A 20,363-nucleotide genomic window follows, 5' to 3' on the forward strand; every position below is an offset into this window, starting at 1 on the left:
CTGTTGTAAAAGCTTCTTAGCTGCCCTGAAGAGGTACTGAACAAGTTACAATTGTCACCAGTCTAGGACAGATCCTTGAATTCACTTTGTTGTAAAACCCAGCCTGTTTACTGACACTAACTTCTACACCATAATTAAGAGCAAGGATTTTAAAGGTATATAAGATAGATGACTACTGGGAATTGGGAGTTAGGCACCTCAGTGCTTCTGAAAATCCCACTAGGCCACTATCTGCGTCTTTAGGTGCCTCAATATCTTTAAAAAATCTGGCGCTTCTACAGTTCTAAGATGAATAATGCTGGAATTAGGGTTGAATAAGAATCAAGAGATCAATGAAACAATTAAGGCCACTATCATTTATTCTCCTGGATGATACATAGAAAGAAAATTTGATCTAGTTACAACGAAAGAGCCAAGAAATACTGCAGTATGTCAAAGAAATTTAGGGGTTAAATTACAATTGCTGCATGTGAAAACTTAACACTGCATTAGGATTTAAGACTTAAAACCAATTAACTCTGAGCTAAGTAATTATTACAGACATCATTGAGAAGGGGCCAAATGCATGAAGATTTCTAGTTACACAAGTTTAACTTTTCATGGTGTAAGATATTCTAAGAAGCTACTGATCTTGCAGATGTTCAGCATCTTCTTCAGAAATTATTATTCCTCTTTAACCCTTATTTAATTGTTTCCCTTAGGGTATGGTTCAACTAGAGATGTGTCAAACTGCCCAAACTAAATTAGAGTAATTAGACTGAATCTACCAGTTCAAGGATACTGTTAATCCTTTCTCATCTAATGTTACTTTTCATCTGGTTACTTCATTTATAACATGACATGCCATCTACAGCATCACTGGGGAAAAATAAAAAGAATTCTCTTGATTCCTCTTCACAAACCGTAGCCTGTTGCATCCTGTCACGTTGTGTTACAATGCAACATAAGGGAAACTGAGGTTAAAAGATGAGGCTGACTCCATGCTTGATATATCCCAAACCTACACCGGTTTCTTATAGATCAAGTATCAATTAAAGAGAAGCAGCTTTGTCCTATCTGAACTGCCTTTGACTTTGTACTTTCCCATTAGTATCTATAATTCAGTTAGATTAAATTCTTGGCTCTAAGAAGCGTATCTAGCATAAATGAGTTTGTCAGAGTGAAAACAGAAATTTTAGGAAATAAATGTGACTGGGGAGAGTAGAGTAAAATGAAACAACAACAGTATAATTTAAAAAATGTCAGTGTTAATCCAAACCTGTATAATTTATTACATCTCCAATCTGGATAAATAAAAGGTCAGGAAATCCCAGTGTCATTGACTAGTAAATAATAGATTACTTATTACTGCTTACCTGAATGGACTTGGCACAGAAAAAACAACTGGTATAAAGGAATCCCTTGTTCACTGGAGTTCCAATTCTTCAAGGGAAATTCAGCCCTCTCAACTATCAACACCCAGCTCTCTTTTTGGAGGCTATGAAATGGATGCTATGAAAAGCATTCTGCGTTCCCTCTGTGACACTACCCAGTGCAGTTGTTATATAGTATAGAGCAACTGATATGGTTAATAATTAAAGAGGTATCTCGGCACTACTATGCTCTTACGATTTGGGGGCAACTCTCCCCTGAATGATTTGTGAACTAAACTCCATTCCCCACAGGAAATAACCTTAAAAGGGTAGCTACTGGCAGTAAAAAGAAGGTAGTCCACCCATAAGTGGTATGAAATATTCCAACAAACAGGGGATCCTATTCATTCCATCAACCATGTTGGCAATATAGCCAGGGAATTACAAACCAAACAAATAAACTGGGCCCTTCAAATATATTCCCCAGCCATGATCATAAAGGAAAAATCTATAGTTTTCTGACTATTGAATGGAAAGGGCAAAAACGTTTAGTGACCTACGTGCTATGGTCCATGAGAAGAAGAAAGGTCTGTTTTAGGAGTTTTCAAACTGCTTGTTGGAGCTGTAACTTGATGGCATGGAAAATAATGTGGGTTGTTTACTAGGCTCACTGATTTGCTGCTTGTCTTGAAGTTTAAGGTCAGCACCTCTCTATGGCTTTGCCTTGATATACTGTAGATGCACTCCATCCAATGGAGGCTTTTTTGACCTCAAGATCAACCTAGAGGTGACTAGCTCTCTATCATTAGTGCCCATGAGACTTCTGAAATTACTCGCCACATGGTTTGACAGGGGACAGAGTTTGATTTTGCTCTACTGGAGCACCGCTGCTATGAGAAATACAAAAGACTAAATTTTGAAGAGAGGTTTAGTAAGACAGGAAATATAGGCTGATACAAAGTTCAATCTCAGAAACAACAAGTTTTTGGTTATTTTGTTCAAAGAGATTTAAAAAGAACATATTTTATAAGCACACTAACTTCTTTTAAAGTAGCCTACTAACCACATATGTTTTCACAGAACCCAGTGGTATACTAGCTAACTAAATTCTGAATACGTACAAATGTTCCTGTTTTGAAATGTTTTTATTTCAGTTGAGGAGCAGCCAATGCCACCAACTTTGCTTGAGAGGCTCTGCAGATCACACCGAGATAATGACAAGACCCAATGAATTTCCTTAGTTTAGATGTATATTTTACATTTGATGATAAACAAATGGGCAAATATAAATAATGGCTAGATTGTGGTTTTATTGCCTGACCTGCGTAAGGGGTGGCACATAGCTAGGAACTATGATTCCATCCATGCTTCCACCGTATTCCATGGCAGAAGTTATACAATACTGGCAGTAGCTTACTACCCACCTCCCACCACCTGCTCAGCTGTACTGGCTGGTGCACTGGGAGACAGAATCTAGATTCCACACTCATCTGAATGGGAGAGAAATACCTAGTGGGCGTACTGAACCTGCTTATCCCTACCTGACTGGACCCCAGATCCTATAAGGCTAGGCAGGAGTGTTGGGTTGAGTTGCCTTACTCTCCCTTTCTCACCTATGTGGTCACACTCAGTGGTCTAGGATTTGGCTCTTAAAAATCTTGCCAAGCCAAGTTGTAAGTTAAGATCCTGATATCCGGATGAACTGGACAGCACTCATGTCAGGGTGCGTGTCCAAAGATGATTTAAAGTTACTCTCTCTATTGACTGGATCGTATTGTTAACTCTGTGCATGGTTGGTCCCCCATTGGCAGAGTGCTCTTAGTTGTGCAAATGACCACGTGAAGCTCAAGCTGCAGTAGGAGATCTGACCAGAGTCGAGTGTCTCAGCTACACTCCCCTTCTTCTGGACAGTTTTTCTTGCTATGCTGCCAGCAGGAATGTGGAATGAGATGAGAAACCCTATACCAACTCTACACCACCAGAGAATCACCTTTGTACTAAGGATGAGCTTCCCTGTGCTGGTTACAACAGCCTTAGGCCTAGTTTATGCTGGTAATGCAATGCAAACTGGTCTTCTCCAATGGAGAATCTGGTCCCTAGTTTTTTTGTTTGTTTTTTTACAGAAAATATTTTTATTTAAGGGATACTTGTTAAATAAATCAACCTGGTCTGTCTGGGTTTATTCCTTGGATTATTATTTTTGTTTGGTGAGTCTAAAGAATGCCTGAACTTCATGTTTAGCAATCAAATGGAAGATGTAGTTGAAGCACTAAACAGAAACAATCTTTAAAAACATACAATTACTGTATAGTATTGTTCTGACAAAAGGAAAGAAGTTTGGAGCCACAATACTTTTCTTAGTTGACACAAGGAATCTTAACACATTGGACATAACAGTCAGTCCTGGGACCTGAATCTCCCTTTCTCTGTACCTCGTGTAGTGATTTACACCAGCACAAAGTGAGAGTAATACTCTTCTATTCTGATTTTGCAGCCTTTTGCTGTCTCTTTGCATTGGTCTGGATGACTACATAAAATGACTACGTAAAATACCAACACTCCCTTCCTGCAGGTCACATAGCATTTTTAAGACTCCAAGACTGTACCTTTTGCACTAAATCATATACAAGGATGTGGTGAGTTAGGAATGGAGCTCAGTCTTCATTCATTTCCACTGGCCATTGTCAATTTGCTGGTAACACTATTATAATACTAGCATAGAAGGGAGTGGAGAAGAAATCCTCTTTGCAGACTGCCTTTAGAAGAAGTTGTCTGACAAGCCTTAGAGACTCTCTACATTGCTACTTATTATTGTTCTGTATTATCTGTATTTCAGTAGCACCTAAAGGTCCTAATCAGGATAGGGAATCCATAGTGCCAGTTACTGTAGAAACAAATAAAAGGACACAGTTCTTGCCATGAAGAGCTCACATGTTCAGTGTCAGTGAGTGAGGTCCTCACAGAACACAGACTAAACAGATTCTTGTTTAAAATTCATCCCTTCCTGCAGCTTAGGTTGTATTCTGGAGCTCTAGGAATGTGAGGTTAGTAACAAAGACGTGAGGCAGGACCATGCCACAAAAAGTTCATCCAAACTTCTCCTCAGACTAGTTTAGTTCCAGGGCTTCTCCTTCCCTCTTGCTTTCTCAAGCCCCAATTTAGGATAGTGCAAAAGGACCTGCCAAATTTAAAGGAATACTTGAATCCCATTGCTCATGCTTAAAGCTAAGCACGTGCTTAAGTGCTTTCCTGAACAGGGTTCTTTTCATGAATCAGGGTTTAATTTCAGAGACTGACTCATTCTTTTCTTTTCCTGGGTCAATTCTAATATGATCCACTGTGTTTGGCTACAAGGGAGAGTTAGTAGAATAGCTCAGAACCTTCACAATACACTCTGGCAGGTCCAACTGTGGAACTAAGCTTGGATGCACAATAACTTTAGACAGACAGACCAACCGACAGATGAATGACAACATAGCATCCAACTGAATGTCAGTGAATCTCTAAGGCATATTCTTCTAGAATATTACAAGATTACTTTCTGTCATTTGGAGAGGGTGTTAGATAGATGGGTAAAGCATCTGTGTTTTTACCTCAGAGTAAAAAAAATACATTATTCAGTAGGTGGAGAAAGTGTAATATATTCCTCAGCATGAAATGATCCAGAACTTTTCTGGGACTTCCAGGACAAAACCAAAGAGAACACATGGGATTTATTAGCTGGGTGTCCTTCAACCCTTTGATTTTAGACAGCAATGTAGAATAATTGTGAGGTATTTTTTTCTGTTTTGAATTGACCAATACAGTGATTTGTCTCTCCTACTGACATACTTTTGTGTGACTTAATTATGAAGAAGACCTTAACAAATTAAAGTTTTAATGAGGAGTGAGAGGTTGAAGAGGCAAAATTCATGCCCCTCCCCCCCCCTTTTAAGATTTGTGAATTGTGAGGAAAAAATGAATAAGGTTTTATTTTTTCCCAGAGCATAAAAAGCTCTAGCATGTATTTTCTAGCACATATTTTATTAACTCCCTATTTTATTTATGATCTGCCACCTATACGCTGACACAGCACTAGTTTTGTTTATTTTTAGGGGCTCCACATTCCCCAGTAATTAATAAAGCATTCCATTGTCATGGCTTGGTCTTCCACAGCCCACACCATTCTTTTTTATGTCACCAACTGCAGAGAGAAATTCTTCTGTGTCTCAATAACTCAGGTCACAATCTGCTTCTAAAGATCCTGGTTTAGTACTATCCCAGCTACCCCACGACAGCATATTTCATCCCCTTGGAGAAGATGGGCAGTGAAATTTTGGTTCAGTTGGTTCTGATTCTTTATCTCTGTTGCTATTTAATTGATCAAAGATGAATCAAAGGCAAGATGGACAGTTGTGTTTTTGTGTTTGTTTTTTGCCAGATAAAGTTATATTTTTGCAGCACAAGTTTCCCCATATCATCTGATTAGGAATTCATCAACACATTTTGACTTAGAAAAGGACTATCAATTTGCACCATCCCTGTTCTCAGAGACACAATTTTTGTCCTTCTGTTTTTGAAGAAATGAAGGAGCTTGATGCACCAAGTTTGTACCTTAAGCCTCCTGGTTTTCCACATTTAAAAAAATAAAATTTCTTATCCTATTAGATGGCAAAAAAAGTAATATAAACATAAAACTTGACCAAGTGATTTTCAGCTCATAGTTCTAATATCAAGATAATCATTGTCAGTTCAAGATAAAAAGAAACAATTTACAAATATGTTTCAGGATGTGGGTTCTGAACTTTAAGTAAATAAATACATTTAATTAATTGATCAAATGAGGAGTAGGGCATGCCCGCTTTATTTGTGACTGGCCAGACAGAATTAGTAGCTTAATGTATTTAGTCTTTTGCATGGCTCACATGAAAATAGAAGCTTGCTATTCAGCACTTCACTGGCTCAGAATGAAGGAATGATGTATTGTATTGGCTCTACTTATCTAATTGCAGGAGACACACTGTCTGATCTTTTTTGGCTGTACCTATGGTGCAAAAGTACACTGGAAATTACTTTAAAATCTAAGATGTCACTTATATTTTTCTTTTCATACTTGACAAGTAAACTAGAAACCAGCAGAGTAAACTGACAAACACTACTAGTTTTGAGACTAAATTATAGGTTTCCTTCCCCATCCCCGCCCTGCTTTTCTCCCCTCCCCCAGAAGGTTTTTTCCCCTCTCTCTCATTCTAAATGGCAACTCTTTAAAAAATTTTAACACGTAACAAGTTTGAGACACATTTTTGGACACTTGATTGCATTCGGAGGACATTGATATGAATGTGCATGAACTCTTTACGTGTTCGTTGTGAAAAAGGAGTTCAGTATTTTATTGTGCCTATTTGATAATGGGAATTTACAAACTATTAAATTATGCTTAATGTACAAAGCTTATCTTCAACTGTTCAATTCCTTCCTTCCCCTCCCCCCCCATCACTCCCCAATGCTTAAGTAATCTAAGTCTGCTTAACAATATGAAAAAAAATCAAACAACAGATGTCTTTGTCGGCCATTCACCAATTGTATAGCAGGATGTGTTCATTACTGCATCATATCCTGCAGGACAGCACTCCCTGTCCACTTCTTTATGATGTAGGGCCAGATGGCTTAATCTATTGATTAATATTTATCTGTACATATGAATATAGTTAACACAATTTCTGTCAAATCCAGGTAAATACACCTTAAATGTAAGTTACTTTTCCCTTCCCATTCGCCACCCCTCAGCTGCCCCACCCACCCACAAAAAAATAGTTTTGGAGAGAGAAAGCTAATTTACATTTCTTGGGTCTGAACAGCCATGCGGGAACAAAGGGTAGAGTGGTATTGGCAGACATCTCAGAAGCATGAAAGACCAATAACTCATGAATAACAAGTCAGCACTAACAGTTTTAATGAGTGCTCTAATGGTTTAATGGATGGCACTTTAATAGGATTTCTAGTAGATTCAATGGAAAGCTTGTCTTCAATAAAGCTGTCATTAACAAAGAACTGGATATCTTTGCAGCATAGCTGTGTAGTACTGAGGCTTTGTACACATGAAATAACGGTATTTGTAATACTGTTATTACCATCCCATGCTTTGACTAATCTTTTAGCTATTGTGTTATAAATAGTTTGCTGCTGGAAATGGATCTGCTCTGCTATTGTGAAAAGACTTGGGCACTGTTTACAACAGAAAGGCACCATCCACTAAACAAGTTTGTCACTGGAAGCTGGTATAATGGAAAGTGGCTGTTGGAATCATTTTAAACTGGGAAAACAAAATCGGCTTATTTTGCTGCCTGTGAAGTAATCCACTAAGCTACTTATAAGGGGAAAAATTCTGCCCCCCATCAGTGAGAGCTCTTCTTACAACACACTGAGGTGCAGTTCTGCTGAGTGGGTGAACAGTGACAGGATGCCAGACCTCGGGGAGGAAGTTCACACACATCAGGGTGCCATGAAGCTATGCTCCACTCAGGCTCTCTATGCCACCAAATCAGGAGAGGGGCAAGACTGGGGAATCTGTGACGCTTCAGAGCCTACAGGGTTTGGGGCATCCAGGAGCTGAAGGGGCTTCATGGTTGTCTCCCTGCAGAATTTCCCAGCACACAGCTTGGGTGCTATATACTGGAATGATATAAAATCATCAAAAGCACAAAGGATTAGAGAAAAACTAATGATTAAAGAACAAAATATGAAAAGAAGGGTGAAAAACAGAAGTCTCAATACGTGTCAAGACAAATAGACTATGCAAAATTAAAGAAAGTAGTCAACTGCCCATAAAAATGAACAATTTGACCTTTTTTCACCAATGTCAGTGGTTGAAATGAGAAATTCATATAATATCTGATGAATCTATAATAAGATGCTAATATTTTATGCAGGAAACTTTCTAATAGAATGAGATTTACATACTGCATTAGCAAAACATGAATGCTAAATGCACGAACATTAATACCTTATCAGGGCAACTTGACAATGAATTAGATTTTCCGAACACATTGGGGCTTGCACATTAAATAGTAAAGGCTGCTATTATTGAGAGACTTGGGTCCTGACCCTCCCCCATTCTTTTGCACACACAATGCGAATTTGGGTTATACAAGGAATGAAGGGCTAGGCCCAAAATGCACAGCTGGACACTGAACAGTCACGTTGATGAATTCCTACTGAATGTCTTTAAGCATGACACCAAATCTCATAGCTAAACATTATCAAGAAAAAATAAATAGATGATGGCTGTTGCAATAGCAATAAAGTCAGAGAATCAATCTGTAGCCCGAAACTGTCCTGAAGCAAAGCTTTAACCATTCTCTGCCCCTCCCCATCCACAAGTCTACGCTGCCAAAAAACGGTGTGTTCTTAACCTGGGTTAGTTAATCTTAGTTAGCATATCAGTGAAGATACAGCAACTCAGTTTTTAACTCAGAACAGCAGTTCAAGTTAACGCTGGTGCAGGAGCCTGGGGTTGACCTCTCTCCGCTGGCCACAGAGTGTCTTCACCGAACACGTTACAGATGTGCAGCTGCATAAGTGTAGCTGTGCCAATGTAGCACTTGTAGTGCAGACCTGCCCTGAGTCAGAACTTGGCGACTCCTCCCCAAAAATGAAGTTATCTCCAATAAAATTCCAAGTTAGTAGTCTTATAAGCAGAGTTCAACATGAAAAAACTAATCAGCATGGAGCCTAACAATGAGGAATACACCAGTGTTTCTCAACCAGGTATATGAGTACCATGGGGGGTACGCTGAGGTACATCAACTCATCTGGATATTTGCGTGATTTTACATCTGGCTACATAAAAAGCACTAGTGAAGTCAGTACAAACTAAAATTTCACACAATGACTTGTTTTGTATTGCTCTGTACACTATACACTGAAATGTAAGTACAATATTTATATTCCAATCAATTTATTTTATAAATATGGTAAACATGAGAAAGTAAGCAATTTTTCAGTAACAGTGTGCTGTGACACTTGCATTCTTATGTCTGATTTTGTAAACAAGTAGTTTTTAAATGAGGTGAAGCTTGGGGTATGCAAGATAAATGAGACTCTTGAGAGAAGAACAGTATTCTGTAAAGGTTGAAAACCTCAGGTATACACCAAATATAGCACAAAAGTATAAAACAGGAGAAAAAAAATCAGAATAGTCTCCTGATTCTTAAAATATCTGAAACAGTATCAGTCTTTAAGGGAAGCTCATGCCTCATAGAAAAATATTGCTTTTTTAAAACATTCCTACTGTTATCACTTATATTTTTTCTGTATTTCTCTTCTTTCAGCCTGAAGAGTTCATCTGTTTATTCCTGACATTAAATTATAATCCTCTGTTTGTGATATCATAATTGATTGCTGGGGAAATTATTAGATGTTGAAAACAGAGGATTATGCATCACTTCAGGTAGAAAATAAATAGCAGGAGAAGATGAATGCTTGAGGATCAAACATCCTAGTTTCATGCAAATATTTTTAGTGACTTTAGTAAAGCTTTTGATACTATCTCGCATGACCTTCTTATAAACAAACTAGGGAAATGCAACCTAGATGGAGCTATTACAAGGTGGGTGCATAACTGGTTGAAAAACCGTTACCAGAGAGTAGTTATCAGTGGTTCACAGTCATGCTGCAAGGGCATAATGAGTGGGGTCCTGCAGCAATCAGTTCTAGGTCCGGTTCTGTTCAATATCTTCATCAGTGATTTAGATAATGGCATAGAGAGTACATTTATCAAGTTTGAGGATGTTACTAAGCTGGGAGGGGTTGCAAGTGCTTTGGAGGATAGGATTAAAATTCAAAATGATCTGGACAAACTGGAAAAATGATCTGAAGTAAATAGGATGAAATTCAAAAAGGAAAAAATGCAAAGTACGCCATTTAGGAAGGAACCATCAGTTGCACACATACAAAATGGGAAATGACTGCCTCAGAAGGAATACTGCGGAAAGAGATCTGGGAGTCATTGTGGACCACAAACTAAATATTAGTCAACAGTGTAACAATAGTGGAAAAAAAAAGCAAACATCATTCTGGGATGTATTAGCAGGAGTGTTGTAAGCAAGACATGACAAGTAATTATTCCACTCTACTCTGTGCTGATTAGGCCTCAACTGGAGTATTTTGTCCAGTTCTGGGCACCACATTTTAGGAAAGATATGGACAAATTGGAGAAAGTCCAGAGAAGCGCAACAAATGTGATTAAAGGTCTAGAAAACATGACCTCTGAGGGAAGATTGAAAAAATTGTGTTTGCTTGAGACTGAGAGGGGACATGATGACAGTTTTCAAGTACATAAAAGCTTGTTACAAACAGAGGGAGAAGAATTATTCTTCTTAATCTCTGAAAATAAGACAAGAAGCAATGGGCTTAAATCACAGCAAGGGAGATTTAGATTGGACATTAGGAAAAACTTCCTGTCAGGCTGGTTAAGCACTAGAATAAATTGCTTAGGGAGATTTAAATTTCCATCACTGGAGATTTGTAAGAGCAGGTTAGACAAATACCCGTCAGGAATGGTCTAGATAATACTTAGTCCTGACACGAGTGCAGGGGACTGGACTAGATGACCTCTCAAGGTCCATTTCCAGTCCTATGATTCTATGAAAACATAAATAATATTTGCAGAAGTAATCTGGCTACTTAAACAGCCCACATGGCTGTATGAAAGTGGAGTTCTCTGTCAAAATGGTAATAGGTGCTAGTCCAAAGCTTAGCATCCTAAGATGAGAACAGTTTTCTTGTACCATTAATGTTTTTTAATCAGATATGCACAACCAAGTGCTTCTAATACAAGAGGAACTGGTAACACAGAAGGAAACAGATAATATACTAATAATTGCCACTTCAAATTCCTGGTTTTTTCCAAGCCTATCTTAATCCTACCTCTCCTAGTGGCTCAGATAGTGCTGTAGGTAGAAACAGACACCAAGCAACCTTTATGAATGCCATAGCATATATGCTTTTAATAAAAAAGGCAGACAACTATTCACTGAATACGCTAATTGTTTCTCAAAAACTGGAGCACATCCTACAATGCAAGATTATAGAAAATCAATACATGCTATTTGCAGTATTATAGCAAATAATAAAAATAGTGTAAAGATAAAACACAAATAGGAATTTTTGCCAAGAAGAAATGGATTCTTGCATAGTGGCCTACGTTATCTGTATTTTTAAGGTGATTAAATGTCGATGTTTCATTGCTAGGGATTTATTTAGCTGATGACTTTTTGTAATAATCTCATATCAGTACCAGATTTCTATGTGTGTTTGCAATATATTGTACTGTAGAAGTACAGTGGTTAGATTTCTGTCACTTAAAAGTAAAAGTTAAAGATATTTTTTTAAATAAATAAATGATCCTTTCAGCACAAATCTGATCCACTGATACTGATAAACAGATATTATGGTGGTCTGGCACTGATCCAGAATGTGACTTCATCTTCTCCAACCCTCAGTGGTAAAGCAAAGGGCTAAATGTAATCTGCACCACAAAGCCTGATGAAAAGAAACATTAAAATGATATACAATCCCTCTGATCACTGAGACCAACACACTCAGAGAGGCAGGGCTAAGGCACTATTGCTATTAGTATACATTACATGGCAGGTTCTCGCAGCAAAACAAAAATCTGAACCTGCACAATATTTTCTACCTGGATCCACTTTCTTAATCCACTGAGGGTATAACTGCCGGACACCTGGTTAAAGTACAGACTAAAGGCCTCAGATTAAAATTATTCAAGCAGCAAGTAAAAACTGGTGCAGTGTTGTAGCAGAAAAATATTATGTTCAGTGTATTGTATGCTTACAAGGTAATATATGAATATACATGACTATATGAATGTGTCAATTCAGGTTCATTTTGTGACGCCTTTGTATTACTAAATTCTACAGATTAAGTTAAAGAGGAATTATGATCCAAGATGAGTTTCTAAATGAATGTAGCTTTCTGCTTAGCAGCTGTCAAACCCATATGAGGCCCTGCATTGCAAAAAACCCCTACTTAAATTGTGAAAGCCCCAAAAGGTTTGTAGTAATCAATTTGGGTCCCAAGTCTTGTCTTTAAATTAGGGAATTCAAAAAAAGACTTCAGAGTAGCAGCCGTGTTAGTCTGTATTCGCAAAAAGAAAAGAAGTACTTGTGGCACCTTAGAGACTAACAAATTTATTAGAGCATAAGCTTTCGTGAGCTACAGCTCACTTCATCGGATGCAACAAAAAAAGACTGTGACATAAATGATGTGCAAGAGTAATGTGGAAATATAACACTTTGCTACAAGGCAACTGAAATATGATACCAATTTAACAGGTAAAATACAGTAAAAAATTACAATTGTGTGAGGTAGAAATGAACTTTCTGGTGAGGAAAACAAAATACACAACAAAATACACCCTTCCAAAAAGCCCCTAAAACCCAACTAACATAACACCAGACAACTAAGTTAGAAGATTATTAACGCTTATGACACTTAGAAACTTGTCCTCCCTTGAAAAACAGGAACAGGCAGGGGAAAGTTATATGAAAGGAAGTGTAGCTTTAGGAGTCCTACATGTCTACCTCATATTTCCCTCAGAGAGATGGGACAGGTAGAACTGCGAAGCGGGCAGTCAGCCATATTATGCACAGCATAAACAGAAGTGAGACTATGACTCTATGTGTTTCTGACTTGGAACTTGGCCATGTGCCAAGGTTGGGGGGGAATCATTGGGAAGCTTTGTGCTAGGCCAAAGGGAGGAACATTGGGAGGCAGGGACCAGTTAGGAATGCTGGGAGAAGCCAATCTGTCTCCTCTCCTGGCCTGTGTTCCCAATGGATTCCTCAGGCCAGGAACCAGCAGGGGGGAGGGTGGATCACATTAGGAAGTGCATCTGCTAACAGGGATACGTCAGCATGAAGACAAATGGGAAATAGCTTTCTTCTAGCTGTTGGTGGGGACAAAAGGGTAGCAGAGGTCTTGTCTGCCAGAGGAGGAAGGAGGAGCAAACCAGGAGGCAGAAGTCCTGCTGCAGGTGAGGAGACATGGACAGGGACTAAAGACCAATGGAACTAGCTGCAGTTCTGCACTAAAAAACACTCTAACTCTACTAATTAAAAGGGAGGGGGGTGGGACTGGAAATGCAGATGAATACATTAGGGGAGCATTGACAGAGGAACATGGAAGTTCTGAATACTGCGGAAGTTCATTAAGCAAGCTGAAAATGATGATACTGTAAGCTTGAAATCCTACATTAAAATAAGACAATCTAAAAGGTATGGAATATTGAGTAATAAACTCAAAACACTTTGCCAAAGACTGGCTAAAGCCCATAGGTTTTTGCACCTTGTCTAAGATTTGGTTTTTTTCTCCACATACTCCTCCTTACCCAGCCAAAAAACAGAAGTGTCTGCAGTATAGGTCCCTCTCCAGATGTTTTATCTTATCAAGAGATTCTCTTATCATGAAGCTGGTTCTCTTTAGGCCTGCCACTGCTCCTGCCACCTGCCTCTAGATTGAGTTCAAACATAGAATCATAGAAACGGAAGGGACCTCAAGAGGTCATCTAGTCCAATCCCCTGCACTCATGGTAGGACTAAGTACTACCTAGACCATTCCTGACAAGTGTTTGTCTAACCTACTCTTAAAAATCTCCAATGATGGAGATTCCACAGCCTTCCTGGGAAATTTATTCCAGTGCTTAATCACCCTGACAGGAAGTTTTTCCTAATGTCCAACCTAAACTGCTCCTGCTGCAATTTAAGACCATTGTTTCTTGTCCTAGCCATAGAGGTTAAAGAAAACAATTTTTCTCCCTCCTCCTTCCAAAAATCTTTTATGTATTTGAAAACTGTTATCATGCCCCCCTCCCAGTCTTCTCTTCTCCAGACTAAACAAACCCAAATTTTTCTATCTTCCCTCACAGGTCATTTAATAATTTTTGTTGCTCTTCTCTGGACTTTCTCCAATTTGTTCACAACTTTCCTGAAATCTAGCACCCAGAACTGGACACAATACTCCAGTTGAGGCCTACTCAGGGCAGAGTAGAGCGGAAGAATTACTTCTCATGTCTTGCTTAAAACAGCCCTGCTAATATATCCAAGAATGATGTTTGCTTTTTTTGCAACAGTGTTACACTGTTCACTCATATTTAACTTGTGATCTACTATGACCCCCACCCCCACGATCCTTTCTGCAGTACTCCTTCCTAGGCAGTCATTTCCTATTTTGTATGTGTGCAACTGATTGTTCCTTCCTAAGTGTAATACTTTGGTTCTGTCCTTATTGAATTTTGTAGTATTTACTTCAGACCATTTCACCAGGTCATTTTCAATTTTAATCCTATCCTCCAAAGAAACTCCTCCCAGTTTGGTATTTTCTGCAAACTTTATAAATGTACTTTCTATGCTATTATCTAAATCATTTACATCTTTGACTCTAATACTTTCCTTGTGTCTAACAGCAGGGAAGTACTGTGGATTAAAGAGGGCCAAGAGACAGCTGGAACAAAGTAGGAGGCTGATCTCTGGACTTAGCAGAAGCTGAAAAGGAAGTAGGCAGAAGAACTCACAAAAAAGGGATGGAAAAGGAAATGAAAGAGTAGCTGAGAAGGAGAAAGTAATAGGGATCCTACCAGGAGCAGGTGTCTTTGGATATAGGATATGTGGTGCAAGTAATGCACAGATAATTAGGGGGATGTAGCTGAAGCTGGCTGGGTGGGCAAACTTATCAAAAACATTATTCTTATCCAAATGAAGCTCAACCTTAAAGAAGTTCCACTGCACTTCAAAGTTCAGTGAGGAGCTGATGATCAGGAAGATGTGAATTTTTATTGAATCAGTTCATCAATCCCTGCTCATTTGAAGCTCTGTGTCTTCTCGGTTTAATTCAGGTTAGAATAACTTCTTCAATAAAATTTTAAAAATTTTCACAAACTAAAAGGAAAAACAAATCATGGAATGTTAGTGGAAGCAGGGCAGTGCCAAAAAATCTACACTGATCATGGAACTGCTTGGGAAAAGTAAAATCACATTTGCATTGTTTTTCAAAACTGGAAATAACTATCAGGGTTTTGTTTGTTCTCAGGAAAACTAAAGGTAACTTACTCAGGCAATAATTTGTTACTTTGCTCTTTCTCTAAGAAGACCAGATGGCTCACTAGAATGACACTAGGATATAGAACCTTTCATTTAATGCGTCAGCAGTTTGAGGCTAGCTTGAATCGATATTGACTGAAGTGTTAATATTTGTTCAGTTCCCCAAATAAAACTGGCTGGAGGTCTTAGTCCACACTTCCTAGTCTACATTACAAAATTCAACTGCACTAATTAATACCCTTGTATCAACAAAAGAGAGACCACAGATTGGGTGGACATAGAGAAAGATCTTAAAAGGCAATCTCTGTAGATTAGGGTCGAGGCACATTAGGGGCATAATGAGTGGGAAGCCTGACTTCACTACTGACTTCATGTTTAAATGTTGATTTTATAACTGCTCAATGCCTACTCTTCTTTGCTAGAATGTTAAATAAAGAACTGGTGAGAAACACAGAACAGTATGAAGCTGTAGGAGAGGCAACTGTTGATATCTGACAGAAGCGATATAAGAATGAAAAATAACCCAGAGCACTGGCTGTAACTGGCTAAGGTAATATGCATTCTAGGTATTTTTACTGATTTAAAGAACATACAAATATGAAAAAGCAAGGCTGTTAAATTACATTCAATCTTATACTTCAATGTATCATCTCTGCAAAATGCTAAAGAAATGTTGGTGAATTAATGCCTGGACTGTGTGTACTTTAATACACATTGTACCAAAAAATGTGAATTGCTATAGTGTTAGTTATAAAAAACCAGCGTTGCCAGCACAGTTGTTTCTGAGAAGCTATAACATTTCCTTATACTTAGAATAGGAAATAATTGTGGAATTGTGGAATCTGTTAGCAAATGTTGACTTTTTATGTTGAACACTAACTTTCTGATTAAGAACCTGGCATTACATTAAGCCAAAATCCAAATTCCTTACTCAGCTAAAACTTTCACTTGCTTCAGGATCTGGCCCATTGTCTGAATAGAACTGAAACAAACTCTTACAAGATGGCATGACTGCCTTCACCAAGGCAATTCATAAAATCCAATGCCCAGATGTTGGAGTGCAGACGATCCTCACACAGGTTAAAGCTGACCTCTGCATCTCCTTGATCCCCCTATAGCCTTTGTACAGGGATGGTCTTCCTGTACCAAGTCAGAACAGCCTGAGGGTATTTTTTACTCTGGGGTTGAATTATTCTATTCACAGTGAAGTTACAGTGGGTTCACAGCTAAAAGTGCTGAGTATTTGTGCAGGGAATAGTGGTAGTTTCAAACAGCTCAATTTTCTAGAGATTCAAAATATTTTCTTATATCCAGTACACTTCACTGCTTGATTTCAAGACTTATATTGTGAGACTCTGTACTCAGGTGAATTGAAATAGAAAGTCACAATGAGATGCATATTTCAGAATTTACTCCAAACAAAGACATTATTGTGAGTTTTTAGCAGGTGTTTCTGAACGAGGAAGAAAACGATTGCCAAGTTTAGGATACTAAATGACAGATAAAATATCTGCTTTCACTCTTTTTATACTGCAGTCTCCAAAATCAAGAACACTATAGTTTCATACAGTACAATAAAAAATCACTCCTGCATTTTGGTGACTGTGGCATTAAATAGCAACCCTGAGATGCTGTTCAAACAAACTTATTTTTGTGAATCACAGAGGCTGTATTTTCTCTTGATGGTAACGATTATTTTTCAGAGTAGTCTTTAGGTAGTTTTTAACAGTGTATCATCAGATGAAAAGCAAGTTCTGTACTGTAATAGTAAATGTTCTGTAACTGTTTAAACCTTTCCTGCCCAAGTTATTTAGATACATTGGGTATTTATATGTTCCAACCTTTGCAGTTAGCTTTAAAGCGATGTTAACAAGGAAAAAATAATTATGTAAAAGGTTATACAAAAGCTCTTTAAAAAATAAAATTAATAAATGGTGCTTTCAGCCTGTCCTCTCATAAACAAGCAATTCACTCCACAGAAAATGATACGTTAACTTGTACAAGCTTGTAAAGGTCTGCCTCAGTGCTATGTTACTCTCGAGAGTGTCAATGCTTAATCTGTGGTGCCTGGACACTAAAGAAATAGGTGCATTACAAATTACATCAATTATGAGATATCTGAGATTTGATAAGAATAGTTATATATATAGCACCCAAGTATCCTAGGTGTATGACAGCTAGCTAGCTGGGTAGTCATGGGTTTCTTCATTATCATTATGGTCTACCATGTCATTCTAAAGGAGTTTTAAACCATTGACTATTGACATGACAAACTGTAAAGGGAGCACTGTATCAAAGACTATTCAGAGAGTCCTTAATTCATGGATCACTGATAGGACACACCATAACCACACTAAAGGAGCACTCCTGGTATGATGGACACAATAGACCATAATGGCTTTGAAGGAGCAGTTATAGTTTATTGTGTTTAACGGATGCTATCAAAGTCCCTTCATCCACAAATTATTGATGAGACAGGTCATTACTGTCTGCAGTGTCCATTCATGTCTCCATGGATTATTGACATGATGGCCCATAATTGGTTTCTCAGTTCCTGCTGCATTCCATCATACTATTACAGCCCACAATTTATGGATTATTGACAGGTCAGAAGATAATGGCTTGGAGTTGCTATATGCACAGTCATGACTTCAGGCAATTACAGAATATTTAATCCATACAACATTGACACAATGGACCATAACTCCTCCTTTGGAGCTGGTATTGGATCTGTCTTGCCAATGTGTGCCATGAAGGATCCTTATCCAGAAGAATTCAGAAAGGAACTTGGGAGCTCTTAACCTACAGTCAACGGGAGTTTGTATATTCAAAATAGCCCAAGCATTGTATCATTTGTACACTACTTGGTGCATATACTGTTAAAGTACATATGACAAACATTCTCATGAAAAGGTATCTCCTATGAGCAAAGTAGTCACCTCACTACATCAGTCATTTTAACAAAGATGCCTGCCCCTTATGGCTCTAATGGTGTGTAAAACTGAAATCATCTAGGGGTATAATTATCACTAATGAGGCCAGAAAAGAGGAAACCAGGGATAATATTAAGAATAGTAAGAATGAGAACATTGAGAAAATTACCTCATATTCTTGTGAGAACTTCAAATTGTCATTAGCTTTCAATCTTTCAATGTGATCTGCAAGTTCCAAGATAGGTATTGGAGGATGGCTAGCCATACCTGTTGAAAGAGAGAGAAGGAAAATAGAATTTAAAATAAATCAAAGAGACTGCATCATTCTAAATTTTAGAGAATACAGTAGTTAGAATGGCTAGAAATATGCAAGTAGTAAAGATGTTGTATGTGAAAGAAGCAGGCAGATAGTTTGGTTACTCAAAGCAGGACATGCTCTGGAGAGATGAGCTCTGAAGCCAAATAAAAAAAAGTCACCAAGCATATTCCCAAAGCTAACATTCCTAGTGTAAAAGAAAGTGTTATTGTGCCATGAGTCAATGAGGTTAGCTAGGCAAGGAAAAATGAGACAGTTAGACCTGATGTTGACTTCTGCTTTGAGTAATGACTCTTAATGTCATTTCAAACTCCTTCTCCTGCACTGTATGAAATGGAAACTGTGTTGAATTAGATGATGAAAGGTGAGCTGAGAAAATAGACACTGAAAGAGGCCTAAAGGGGAAAGAATAGTATTTTGACAGAAAACAAAGTGACTTATGCATAATCAAGGAAAACTAACTTGGAGAATGAAGGTTACCAGGGTAACCGGAGACACCTGAACCTGCAAAGGAAATGGTATAAAATAAAATAAAATAAAAAATCCCAAATTAATTAATAAAATAAAAATAAAAATGAAATGGATAGCTTGATAGTTAGAAAGGACTAATAACAATGTTTCAAGGACTGAAGGACTGACTATAACTTCTGACTAAATCAGATCAGGAATACTTTAAGATAGCTTTAATATTTTATGAAGGTTAGAGATGACTGACATTCACATGCAACTATGGATGACTAGAGTAACATGCATCACTGCTTATAGACAACAGTCACTAAAGACAAGATTGGACATCAGACAACTAGAGCTTCAAAAATGTTTTCACTAGTAGCAGATTGTAGAGACAGGGGTTGTACATTTCAGCTGGAAACATGTATCTGGCTTCACTAGTACCTTAAAATGATCGTACCCCCCAGCCCCATTATCAACCCCCAAAAGTACCTACAATCTACTTCAGGTGTAAACATCTTTGTCTATAGATGAAAATACAGAACAAAAGAGAAAGTGAAAGAGAGATAGGAAAAAAGATGGGGATAGGGAGGAGAAGAAAGGAGGAAGGGGGAGAGAAAAAAGGCAGAAAGAGATGTGGGGCCAACTAGAACAGCCTGCCAGCTGAAGATTTGCCAGCCCACTCCTTGTGGCCATTTTTTTTCCAACCAATTAGTTTTGATGACCTGCCCCCAAATGGTTTGCATTTATTTCTTCAGGTTTACTTTTACCATGCCTAGAACAAAATACTGTGTATAACCACTTGCAGGGAGAAACCACAGCTGGCTAGAAAATTTAAACTAGTGAACCCCAGGATCTGTTGAAATTACAAAAGAAAACAATGATGACTACAGGGGGCTCAAAGTGGAAGCCATGTTGCACAATTCAGTTTGTTTTGTCACCATGAATCTCAGGAGTGTTCTGTGGGATACCTAACTTGCATTTGCTACCGCACCGCTCAATGACCATGGGATTATGATATGGTCACATCATTAAATGATTGTGCGGTATTTCAGCCACCAATTAATAAACTTCAGTACATAGGAAGGACAAGCAGCACTGATCCTAATCATTTGAGCCTTGTACATTACACAGAAATGCTACATTTATTTAGTCAAATGCTACCTGCACGATTCTGCCACTGTGAGGTTTTATTGTAGATAGTATGACATGCTGC

The 20,363-nt window shown here is 38.2% G+C and overlaps 1 protein-coding gene across 50 annotated transcripts in view; it reads right to left on the reverse strand.

Annotated features, from left to right (window-relative positions):
* The window catches only part of PTPRD (protein tyrosine phosphatase receptor type D), a 1,712,576-nt gene that overhangs the window by 96,467 nt on the left and 1,595,746 nt on the right, over window positions 1–20,363 (reverse strand). For 27 of the 50 annotated variants that reach the window (XM_043515489.1, XM_043515496.1, XM_043515490.1 and 24 more), the window contains 2 exons: window positions 19,160–19,201; window positions 18,551–18,648 (listed from right to left, as the gene is read on the reverse strand). In XM_043515489.1, coding sequence (XP_043371424.1) covers window positions 18,551–18,648; window positions 19,160–19,201 — 140 coding nt within the window. The remainder of the gene's footprint in view (window positions 1–18,550; window positions 18,649–19,159; window positions 19,202–20,363) is intronic. The other 23 variants (XM_043515525.1, XM_043515522.1, XM_043515517.1 and 20 more) reach the window with 1 other exon arrangement.

Source organism: Dermochelys coriacea, chromosome 5 (assembly GCF_009764565.3).
Source record: "Dermochelys coriacea isolate rDerCor1 chromosome 5, rDerCor1.pri.v4, whole genome shotgun sequence".
In the NCBI taxonomy this organism is placed as follows: Eukaryota; Metazoa; Chordata; order Testudines; family Dermochelyidae; genus Dermochelys; species Dermochelys coriacea.